General features: G+C 40.3%; 1 protein-coding gene across 3 annotated transcripts in view; it reads left to right on the forward strand.

The window, feature by feature from the left end:
* The window catches only part of STAG1 (STAG1 cohesin complex component), a 150,850-nt gene that overhangs the window by 80,331 nt on the left and 57,746 nt on the right, over positions 1-12,773 (forward strand). For all 3 annotated transcript variants that reach the window (XM_058031617.1, XM_058031615.1, XM_058031616.1), the window contains 3 exons: positions 8,471-8,547; positions 9,698-9,902; positions 12,531-12,682. In XM_058031617.1, coding sequence (XP_057887600.1) covers positions 8,471-8,547; positions 9,698-9,902; positions 12,531-12,682 — 434 coding nt within the window. The remainder of the gene's footprint in view (positions 1-8,470; positions 8,548-9,697; positions 9,903-12,530; positions 12,683-12,773) is intronic.

The following is a 12,773-nucleotide window of genomic DNA, read 5'->3' on the forward strand; positions in this document are numbered from 1 at the left end:
TTGAAGCATGATGTGTGATGTGGTTAAGGGAGTCAGCCTGGATTTCCAGGAGGCCTTCTGGGGAGGAGAAACTGGGCAGCAGCCTTGCTCAGCTTTAAGAAGGCTGAAGGAGGATCTTGCTGCTTCTTTCAATTATTGAAGGACTAGAGAAAAGGGGACTGCAGACTCTTCACACAGTTTTGTGACAGTAACAGACACAAGTTGAAATGTGGGGAATTCTGATTTGACAGAATGGAAAACATTTCTGCCATGAGCTGGCCAGGCACCAGAGGCAGAAGGGCTCCCTTTGTTGGGTGAACCCAGTGTGGGTTCACTGACAGACTCACCTGGTCTTGCTGGATCTCTGCTTTGGGAAGGGTTTGGACTAATGACAGTCAGGAATCCTGCTACCTGAAATTATTCTACTATTCTAGACTTCTAAGAAGGTAAGAAGCTGTGATTTTGTACTTCTGTGGACAGAATTTGGTAAAAATCATAGGAAATAGAACAGGGATAAATAATACTGTGTTGAAATAGTAAGTAGATACTTACAGCTTTTCAAATTGGTGATTAACCTTTTAGCTATCCAGCAGAAGGCATAATAAAGAATCTATAGTATATGAAGCCTATTCCAGTATGGTGGAACAGAAATCCATTATTTTTCCTTTCAGAAGTACTCAGTCTTTTAAAAACTGCTCTGGGGTTTATTGTAGAAAGTACAGAAGTGGTAGAAATCAATTGCTCTCCCTTGAAATGAGTTTATCAGACAGATTGGATGTTTTCAATGTTATTACATTATCTCACACCTGAGCTTGTGTTATAGCAAGAGACACCTGGTGCCAAGCCTCAGCTCACTCAGCAGGTACTTGTGGCCAGTGGAAAACTCCCGAAGAGCCCAGGACTGGGGCTGCATCCCAGGGACAGGGCACAGGTAGGATGCCTGTTGTTAGCAATGGCAGTACTGTTTTGTCTCCATTGGTAGCTACAGAAATGTTTACACAGCAGGAATGTGCTCATGTTTGGGTTCTCAGGCTCTTGTCCTGCCCCACTGAGAAGTGTCTTTGTCCTGTCGGATCAGGTGTTTGTGCACACAGGTTCCTCTGTGAGGAGGAAAGAACTTGTGCTCACACTGGGCTCCTCATTTCAGAGGGAACCTTTGGTGGGGGCCTGTTCACAGAGTAGGGGAGGCGGGGGAGAGCAGATGTGAAAACAGCCTGTGATAAAGGCACTCAGAGGAGACAGACCTGAATGGACTTAGTGCAAATATTTACATTGCTGTATCTTACACTTAACTTGGAGCTCAGCCTCCACACTACCTGTGTTTATATTGCTGAATTTGAGTCACGTCTGACAGCAGGCAGCCAAAGGCTGCTTCCACACATGCACTGATAAGTTGTAGTTACTCACATTCTGCTCTTGGACCCTGCTGTCATTGGGAATAATCTGAAAATACAACCTCTGTGCTTGGCAGAGCTCTGAGAGGCCAAGTTCAGAATTAGAAATAAAGGGCAGGTTTATTTCTACATATATTAGACACAAAAAATCTCTCTCAAACTTGCATTGCACCTGCACTTTGAACATTGAATGTAATTATGACTATCCCACTTTCTAAAGGATATATAAATTTAGAAAGAAAAACAAAAGAATGTGGAAAAAATGGCAAATAGAAGAATACTTTTTCATGCATTGCAAGAAGATCCTGGTTTATCAAATAAAATGATCAAGCTGAAGTTTTAGAAATAGAATGAGGTACCTTCTGAAGGAGTGGGGGGCTAAACTGCAGGTTGCATTCATGCAGAGTTTTGTGGAGATGGAAATTACAAATTAATTAAGAGATGATGGATCCACTGTCAGCTGTTAAATCCAATAATCACAGTGTGCCTTAACACTCTAGAGCTCAGGAAAACTCTGAACTACTGCCAAATGTGAGATCTGTGTGATGCTGACTTGTGCTTGCATTCTGCGTAACACTCTGTGCTGATTGCTGAGTACAGGAATCCCGAGGTTAATTTGTTTCATCACATCCACCAGGAAGGTTCTTAACAAACATCTGCTTAGAGCACGTGTGCAGGGAGCACAGCGAGAGCAGTGCTCACAGAAATGAACCTTGGAGCCAGCCCTAGGGGAACAGGTGGGAGCTTTCAGCAGAGCATTTCCTGGATGTGTGCTTTTACCTCTCTCCTCAGTGTGGGTGTCCTCTGTGGGCACAGATTCCTTGTGCAGCCAGGCTCACCGGGGGCAGTGCAGGGCAGAATGTGGCTGTGGGGCCACTGCAGAGCTGAGGCTTCCAAGAGCAAAAGCTGTCAGACATTGCCAGGAGCAAACTGTTGCCTTTGGGGCAGCAAAGGCTCCTCAGCTCCTCACTCATGTTCATGTCACTGACTGCTGCTCAAAGTTACCTTACAAAGAGGTTGGTGCTGTATGAGAATTGCTACTTTCAGTCATCGAAGCATGAAAAGATCTCTCTTATGAAATAATTCAGTGAAAATACTAGATTGCAAGTTTAGTGTCTTTGGTTAGTAATTATGTGGCTTCATGTAAATCATCTCTGTGAGGATGCAAAGCAGCTTACACTTGGCAAGTGCAAATGCTATAGAGCCATTTCAAACCAGCCTTATCAGCCTTAAACCCAGAGCTTTAAGGGAGTTTCCTCTATCAAAATTGTAAAACTTAAGCACATGAAGTGTACTGTTTCTGATGCACTAAATTATGTAGGCCTACTTTTTTTCTACTAGTAGTCTGGGGACTCAGCATGCTTTCTTGTTGAAGAGCATTTTACCAGTTCCTGCCTATGATATCCTTTGGCAGTGTTGGCTGGCAGCTGTCAGTCTAGCTGTTCTAAATAATTGTGTCACCAGCAAACTATCTGCTCCATTATTGTCCTTTCTTTCAAAGCATTTATATCTGCTATGGAACCTATTTTATCAACATCTTCTCATGGAAAGATCTGTTGGTAGGTTCATTCTGTTCTGAAAACTGACCTTTTTTGCTGTGTCTGTTTTCCTGTTTTAATCTGAAAACTTTTCTTGCATATGATTATTGCACATCAGCTCCTCTAAGAAAATGAGAGATCATTGTAGGATTTTGAAAATGTCTGTAATACATAAATGTATGACTTGTTGCTGGTTATTGATGCCTCATGGAGCTCCAGGAGAGTTGTGAAGCATTACTTGACAGTAATAACATCAACCCTTGAACAGACACACCAGATCTGTAGTACAACACCTCCCAGTCTGACACAGCAGTCACATTTGATGGTGTGTAGTTCTTTGGATCACTCCTGAATTCTTTATTTTTTCCCTTTTTTATTCTTTTGACATTCAACATAGTTTAAGCAAGTAACAAATTCTCACACATAATTGCAGTTTCAGAATTTCATAGAATCTGTTTTCTTTAAAGTAGGGATGGAGTTTCTATCTCTTTATACTATAAGAATATCTACTTTTTTCTTTTCAGCAAGTGGAATCCACTGACTGGATTGTCAGTGGCATACATTGTTCTCTTCTTTGGAAAAATCTCTGATTATCTTCAATATATTTCTTCCCATACTTGTAATGAGGAAATAAGTGCCATCACTGTTATCTTCTGGATCAAATAACATTTTGGATTTTAAAAGATATTAGCAGTTCAAATAATATTAAATGCTAGTTATGTATATAAAGTTATCAACTCGTTAATCTCATTCAGAATTCTGAACTTCTAAGTGTAATACAGATTTGCACTTTAAGTGGAACAATTGTAATTGAATTTGAGTATCAGAAATAGCAAGGATTTGATATTAAATTCCACTGTATTTTACAGTGACCCCTATGTTAGTAAAAAAAACAATTGATGAATCCTCCCAGATTTACTGAGAACCTTTAATGATGCTCCCTATAGATATTGACAGTATTAACATTACTGATTGTTTTAAGCACAGACTCATGGAATTGTTTAGATTGGAAAAGCCCTCTGACACTGCTGAGTTCAGCCCTTCAGCAGTTTTCATGGCTGTACTATGTATAAGGTCTTCACATTGCAAAGAGAGTTCCCAGAATACATTCAGACATAATTTTGAGTTTGCTGTAGGAGGATAGACTTCGGTGAACTATTAGAATTCTTTTTAACAGTTATCTGTGATTCTCTGTTTGATAAGGTTTTAATTGTACTTACTTTTCCACTGGGGTTCTTGCTGATTCATTCAGTAAGAGTTCACTGGTAAAAGCTGCTCTAAGGATGAACTGGCTGTGTGCCTTATAGGAAGCCTCTGTCTTTTGAATATTGCTTCACTGGCAGCAGAAGTTGGGCAGTGTAGAGTCCATGCAGCAGGAAGAAATGGGGAATAAATCAGTGAAAGGATCTTCTCTTCCTACATGTGTGGAAATTCAACCAAATATTTATACTGATGTCTTTCTCAAGTCTTGACCTCTGGTCTTAGTAAAGAGTTTCAGTTTTTAGGGACAGAAATCAATAGAAAGTCAGGAGCCCTGGTGGGATTTAGGAGTCTCAGCATCTATTTGGTTATGTTTCAACTGCTCCACTACTGCTTCTATTTAAATGAATGATTAACGTCTATTGATTCCAATGAGGTAAGAGCTACTTCAGTCTTCTTACGTGATCCTGAGTGAGCCACAGAAAATTAACTTTTCTACTTGCCTGAGTAGTTTTTGGGTAGATTTAGACAGCTCTTTTCTGGAAATAGTCAGTGGAAGTGCTACAGCAGAGTACCCTGACCCAGACTGAGCGCTGAGAAATCGTGTGTTCCTGATGGTTTGACTTCAGTCTTCATCATCTGTCACAGGGAATTTGTCAGTACCACTTCTCAGATGATTGAAAACTGCACTTAAGGACATAATAGAAGTGGATTATTTCTTATGATCTAAATTATAAGTGGGACAAAAGGTATAGGAGTTGCACATTGAATGATATCAAGGGAGATAAATACTGCCCATCCAGCAGTTCTGTAATCACCATCCATCCTCACAAATGTTTTATTAAACTTACCCTCTCCTGGCAGTTTCAATTAGGTTCTGGTGCTGTGGTCTCCACTATTGAGTTTGAGCTGATGCAAAAGAGCACATTGTGTTTTTCATGTACTTTCCTGGGCAAATTTCCTTGTGTCTTCTTCTCAATGCTTCTATAAATCTTTCTCCTTTTTCAAACACAGTTCATGTGTTTGAGAAATCAGTCTAATCAGCTACCATGAATTTAAGGTACTACAATTAATCCTCCTTTGGCAGGAGATTGTGGGCTTATTTAATATCCATTCACATCAGTCTTGAGCTGCAATTTTCCCACTGCTTTTCTTGCAGCTTACTCAGTGTGGGCAGGTGATCTAAAGGAGAAGGAATGAAATTGTCTGTGTAGCTTTGGTGAATAAAGGTCCTCATGATGAAAACTGACCATATAGTATAGACAGTATGTGTCGTAATATATAATTAATTACCATCAGCAGTTTACATTTTAGGAGTAAGTGACTATAAATTGGCTCCTAGAGCTGATGTTTCTCTCATCTGACTTTTCTTTTTCCTGTAGAAATCCCAGAGCTGCCACGTGCAGGAGGCATTGGAGTGTGGCACTTGGTGTGATGGTGTTCCCTGATTGCCAGCAGTGGCCAGTGCCAGGACCTCCTGTTAGCAGCAGGAAAGGCAGTCATGGGATCACCCACATCCCAGGGGTAACCCTGTTTAACTCTTGCTAGTGAAGGCTGGTTGGTGCTGAGACTTGAGAGCTTTTGCATCCTGTAAAGCTCTTGGAGATCTTTATTGTTGCTTTGCTTTTACAGGACTTACTAATAAAACTGGGGGTTTTTTCTCACTCTAAATACATGTTTTCAAGCCACTGAGTCCACTTGTTATATCTCCCAGAAATATTATATCTGGTTTTGTACACAGTTTAGGGTTTTTAAGGTGTATTCTTCCAGTTTTGTATAGGCCCCTTTAGTCTTTCTCTTCTCTGATTGAAATTAAGTTTTGTGCTCTGTATGGGTTTTTTGTTTTCACTCTTAAAGGCCATGCTGGATGATTATTGACAAATGATGTTGATACTTGTTTTATCTGAAAGTTAAACTGGATTTTGGTCATTAAGGAAATATAGTTATATGTCAGTGAGAAGACTTTTTAGAACACAATGTATGTGAATGGGTTTTAACTGAGAACTTAGTCCTGAAATGAAATAGGCTTCTCAATTTTTAATGGATTAACACAATTTCAATTCTCTGCACTAAATACAGAGTGAGAGCTTCATGGCAGAGGTAAAACTCAGCTTAGAAAAGGATGTGAAGCGATTTGAATAAGGTAAAGATTTCTGGGATGCATGCCACTCCTCAGTTGTACTTTACAGACAATCTGTTACATATTAAGGATTCACCTGAAAATGGGAAAATTTTGCTTTTCACTAATCATAAAAACTATGGGTTTGAATAATGTCGACCACTGCAATGTTGAAATGTTGTGGTGTCACCATGGAATCTGAGCAAAGCCTTCGTAGTATACTTACAGTGTTAAATGAGTTTGCCAGAAAAACAAATGGGATCAGGCACAAGTCAGATTAGAGCCATTGCCTACTACCAGCCAAGCAGAAACACTCCTTGTGCCTTCCATGACTTCTGTAAAATGGGTCCTGAAAAGTGGGGGAAAGAATGGGACAGGACAGTGGGTAAGTGCTGTTCTCCACTTGGGTGCTTGCTGATGCTCCCTTGGCAGCCCTTGGAGCTCTTGCCTACCCTGGCTGTGACTGCAGAGAAACTGAGGCTATGGCAGGTTATTAGAAGCCATAAATAGATAAGAATATCGTTAGGATCAGGGCTATAAACCAGTAAAATGGCAAAGGTCAGTAGGTTCCTCTTTGACTGAGGGGTATGCTGCCAGTGGGAAGAGCAGCAGATACCAGCATGCCATGAGAGAAAGAAGCATTTCTGCAGCAGAGGGGTTTTGCAATAGTACCCGTTCACTGCTCTGAGGCATACTGGGAAACTACTTCATTTAGCCAAAACAAAGCTTTTAGGATTGAGGGAAAGATTAAAATATATCTGCATGTACAGATGATTTTCAAGCTGAGAAAAAATATTTTCATCTGTCACATGGTGGTATTCTCTTGGGTTCCTGGTTTTATGTTGATATATTGCATTAGTAATTGTTTGTTAATGATATGGAAATTACCATGCACAAATTCAAATTGCCATTGTCAGAACTGAGGTTGGCAGTATTACCCAGTATGAAATAGATAACAAATATTATTTCAGGAAGAAACAAAGGCAATTCAAGAAATCAGTATTTCATTTGCTGTGTAAAACTGTACCCGTACTAACATAGACTTGGTGTGCTCTGACTGAGCTTGTATATTTTGAAATGCATATATTTCTAATGCTCTTTTTTAAAGGAATAAAATACCAGAATGAAAACATTTGCATAATATTTGGCATGTTTAAATTATCTTTATTTATCCTTTGTAGAGTGACTAATACTGTTAGCTGTTAAGTTGCTTCTATTATGGTCTGAACTTTTGAAGCCATGCAGTGGCTTATTAATCCAGTTGAATTTCTTGAAAACCTGAAAGACTTACTCTTTGCAACGTTAATGATGTTGGGATGGATTTTGTAGCTCTGCAGTTTGCTTAATTTTTCTGAATTTCCTCCATTAACAAACGAAGATAGTGAAGTGATGAAGAGAAGATCATGCAGCAGCACCAAAAAAAACCTTTATGTTGCCCTGGATTGTATGGTTAGATATTTAGATAGTGTCTAGTTGAGGAGGCAATAATATGTCAGAATACTGTACACTGATTGAATTTTGATCGAGACATAAGAATTTTCATTTACAGCTATCATGTTGTTCTATTTTGAATTTTGGTAACTTTGTTTTATTTACAATGAAAAATTATTCCTATCAACTCCAGTGTTCAGGTAACAAGGAAGAGTGGAAGATCTTCATTAAAGAATAACAGCGATACAGTTACTGCTTCTGGTGCTGAGCTGGCTCATGTCTTGGCTGAGCTCTTTGGAGCCTTTGGTGTGGAAAGCATGCCTCAGTCAATAAACCATGCTGGTCCTGGGCTGAGCAGTGTGAAAACTCCCAGTGGGTGCATAGAGAACATGGATATCTGTCATCCAGGGGACTCAGCATGGAAAGTGCAGAACATCCAGGAGTGGCTGTGAAAATGAAAGATGGTGCTCATTTGATTTTGCAGACAAAATTGAAAACCTTGTGCAGCTGCAGACATGACACTAGTACTCCATGGTTATCACTGCTTTACCACTTCTGCTTGGCTGCAAAGAGTGGAAGGGTGGAAAATGATACTAATTCCTCATTTGGAAGCACATTACAGGACAGATGAGTCCTCTTTCCCTACTTCTTCAAGAGACAGCCTTTTTCAAAACATTCCTGTTATTGTTGTACTCTGCATACTCTTATGTGTATCACCGAGCTGTTTGTTTAGCAGCAGAAAACATTGATGTTTTGATGTAGCAAAACCATGTTGTGTTCATTTCTTTTGTTCTTTCATTACATTACAGGTACGGTAAGAATTGAAATGTTCAGGAACATGCAAAATGCAGAAATCATAAGGAAAATGACAGAAGAATTTGATGAGGTAGAGTATACAAATAGTTGTTTGAAGTATTATGAAATATATTACCATATACTTCTGGTTTAAATTAAAAATGCAGTGGGCCAGTGGATAAATAATGTCTCAGTGTGGGAAACTTTTGCTGACAAGCAAAGCAGCAACTTCAGCTGTTGGATGCAGAGAGGCAGGGCAGAGAGAGGTTCATCAGAGCAGGCAGGAAGAGGAACTGGAGAACCCTCATTCCACTGAGAGTGGTGGTGGCATTCTGGGTGCTGAACTTCAGCTCTTGGGAGTGCCTCTTACAACAAGTAGCTCCAGATTCCTGACACCTCAGATTCATGAGGCAGGATTACAGCATTCTGCTCTGTTTTCTCTGTGCAAATTAATGTTTTGTGCATTTTAAATGGCAATTTAAACAAAATAGAAACTTGACATGAAAATTACCATTTTGGAACAGCGATACAGAAAGAAATACTCTTTCAAAAGATCTGAGCATTTTGTTTGAAATAAGTAAATTACAAATCAGACTGGGTATCTTCTGTCAAAATAAAAGTGTTCCTAATGGTGAATGCTTTTTAGCTTTGAGATTTTTGAACTGTGTTTTCTTTGATTTTTGGTGTATAAAGCACTGAATATTCTGAGCATTCATTTTGTTTAATGAGGAATACTAAAGCTGGAGCAGGTACTTCTGTAGGATAGCAGTGCCTCTGACCAGTTCTAAATGAAATGCCAAGGCTGTCATTCAGAAAGTTAGGCATCCATGTAATATTAACCTTAAGTGGATGGAGAATGACACAAATGGTCAATCACACAAGCTTTTCAGGTTTTGACTATAAGTACTTTGAAATATTCCTGCCTCATCCTTTGCTCCCACTTCCTAACCTAGGGTACAAGGAAGAGAATTGAGTCTTGATACTTCTTTTGGACTATACAGAGCCAATACTGCAAGTAGAAAACAATTACAATGGTGTCTTTGCAAAAGTGGTTTCATGCCAATAAGCCTCCCTGTTTATTGAAGAATAATGTGTTGTTTTTATTTGTTATTTTCCCTTGGCTTGAAGGAACAGGATGATGTTTATTTTAGAACCACAGACCACAATGGGTACACCAACATTAAAATAAATTAAATGGGGACACCTTTAACACTTGATCTTTTCCTTCTGTTGTTCTGCAGGACAGTGGCGATTATCCCCTGACCATGCCCGGGCCTCAGTGGAAGAAGTTCCGCTCCAACTTCTGCGAGTTCATCGGGGTGCTGATCCGGCAGTGCCAGTACAGCATCATCTACGACGAGTACATGATGGACACGGTGATCTCGCTGCTCACCGGCCTCTCCGACTCGCAGGTCCGCGCCTTCCGGCACACCAGCACGCTGGCTGGTGAGTGAGCTGCCCGTGCAGGAGTCATTGGCATTTGGAGCCCTGGCCAACTCTGGAAGTTAAAACTCTGGGAAGTTAAAACTCTGGGAGGCTTTATCGAATCCATGTACCACATATGGTACAACTATATTTAAAATATTCCTTTTTTATTTGGAAAGTGCTGAGGCATGTAAGGATTCCTGTCAGACTGACAATCAGGCATGCTTATGTCTTGTATTTTGTTATTAATTGTTCATTTGTTGTACAGAATGTTGGAGTAATTATATATTTTAGACTATAAATTTATTCTAAAGAAGTATCAGGACAGTTGTATTATCAAAGAGTTTCCATTCACCAGAAAAGTTAATCTGTGCCTTAACTCTGGAGAAGCATAAGGTTTGGGATTACTGGGCCATGGTTGTAGGGCTTCCTGTCTTCTGCCTGCAGCCACACCACCTTACAGTGCAGCTGCCTCACCTAAGGAAAGCCCTGGCTGTATCATTACATAGAAAAGGGCTTTCCTTGTGTATTTCATCACACCTATATGAGATGTCTCCTCTAAGAGGGATGCATTGCTCTCCACAAGGAACTATTTTTCTCAATTACAAAGCACTACTGGAGTGGCTGGCTTGGGTGTAGGTGTCTACAGCTGGTCATGTCAGGTGATAAGAAATCCATCTTATTGCAAGCTTCATAGATCATATCAGATATTTGAAACTCTTACAGCAGACATTTGTCATAATCTGAATGTTTCTATGGCCAGTATTTTTTACTATTTAGTCTTTCCACAATCAGCCTCATAGACATTTTTTTCAGTTTCAAGTGCACCAATACCCAGTGTTAAACAAATACAATCAGAATTTATTTTAAATGTCATCTCTCATTATGAATCAAAGAAAGAGGCAGATTTCCAATGATATTGAAAAAACAACTCCAGATTTGAGTCGATTTTGATCTTAAAACTGAAACCCAAACCCTTCAACTCACAGTGACTGAACTCCTTTGGAAACACATTCCCTTGTGTTCTTCACCACACTTAGCAATGGGATGGTAAAACTGTGAATTATGCAGGCTTAAGCTTCCAGGTTTGGAGTTTCCTCTTCAAATTCAGTATTCCAAGGTGAGCACTGTTTGAGCCTAGATAACCTGCTGGAAATCCATGCGTGTTATTTAAACTATTCCCTTCCATCTGATGCTGTCTGCAGTACTGGGTGGTTTTGGTTTGCTGTTTCCTCAGGCTGAGGTTGATTGGTTCATAGGGAAGGGTTTATGGAGTGAGGTTTGCACTCTGGTCCCTGGGAGTAATTGGTCCATTCCTGCATGGGGTGGATTTTTGGAAGGTATGAGGAGCTTGATTAAAAAACAGGAAACAGAAGCACTTAGAACAGTTATTTCCCAAGACCTGTGCTCTGTAGAATAAAGAGTTTCCACTGTTTGGAATGGATTCTGTAGCTAGAAGCTTGCTGCAAGAATAAGCTGATGCTAAAGCTGAGGTTCATCACAACTGACTGCAGTTACTTCAGCCACTTCTTGCATTAATGACACATTTATCTAACATTGCATCACAGATGGGAGCTGCCAAGAATCTCTGCATTTACCAGTGACAGTACATGCCATTTATTTATTTATTTATTTGCCTGTTGTAACCAGCTTGAGGCTTTGCTTTGATTCCACACATTTCCTTCAAGCTGTTTTCAACATTTAATTGTGTTGCAGTCCCAAGGAACAGAGGTCAGCATGATGCCATGGAGCTCAGTCTTGATAAAGTTTTTGAAAAGCTACTTGTAGACTGGCATTTCTTCTTGAAGGAGTGTTTGTAGGTCCTTGTTTTCAGTTTTCCTCTATGCTAGTCAGTTGGAATGAGAGATGATTCACTGTAGGAAGTACCTGTAGGTTACCAGTTTTGACCTGTAGCAGTGCAAATCAATACAAGTTGCCTCACTCCTCCGTTTGTGTGGTTGCTTTTCTAACCTGGAAGCAATGCTGCATATTCAGAGGAGCATGCAGAGAGGATGTGATAGTTTGTTGCATTATTTTGCTGTTTTTTCAACATTGTAAAATGTGTTGTACTATGTAACCACACAGAACTTGGGGAAGATCCTTATTAATTTTTTTTTGTAAAAAGAAATTTTAGTACTGAAAAGCAGACATGAACAATATCATATCCAGCATGTGTGAAAATAAAAATTGCATTTTTATATGGCTGTACAGCTGACTTTAAAGCAGTGTCAGACCTGCATTCAGAGAAGCTGTGCTGTGGTCCCTTGTGAAGTGAGCCAACCTCAGCAGCCATTGGTTAAGGTCACCCTTAGTATGGAGCCATCTCTGCTGGCCCTCTCCTGTGCAGAAATGGCTGTAACTCCCCAGCAGCTGCCTTCATGGTGCCCTGATGCTGCAGGCTCACATGCTGGCTCCCTGGTGCCCTCAGAGTTTGTCTGGAGCAGACAGCAGGGAGCACCGCCTGCAGCTGAGTGTGGGGTACAGACTCTGCTTTCTGACCATGGGCCACTTCCACCTGGGTGGAAGTGCCTATCCAGGCACTGGGCCAGGGTTGAGAGGCTTTTTGCTGTGAGTATGGATCTGCTGAGGAAATATTTTCTGAGCTCTGACTACAGGTAAAGAGTCATAATCTGTCTTGTGCCTTTGCAGCTATGAAGCTTATGACTGCTCTTGTGAATGTTGCCTTAAACCTGAGCATTCATCAGGACAATACACAGAGGCAGTATGAAGCTGAGAGAAACAAAATGATTGGCAAAAGAGCTAATGAAAGATTGGAGCTGCTGCTTCAGAAAAGAAAAGAGGCAAGTGAAAAGACAATTTTTTTTTCCTGGTTCATGTGCATTCCCTCCAACAGAAAGCCCAGGGTGGTTTGTGACTTGAGTACCACAGTGA

Source organism: Melospiza georgiana, chromosome 10, assembly GCF_028018845.1.
Source record: "Melospiza georgiana isolate bMelGeo1 chromosome 10, bMelGeo1.pri, whole genome shotgun sequence".
In the NCBI taxonomy this organism is placed as follows: domain Eukaryota; kingdom Metazoa; phylum Chordata; class Aves; order Passeriformes; family Passerellidae; genus Melospiza; species Melospiza georgiana.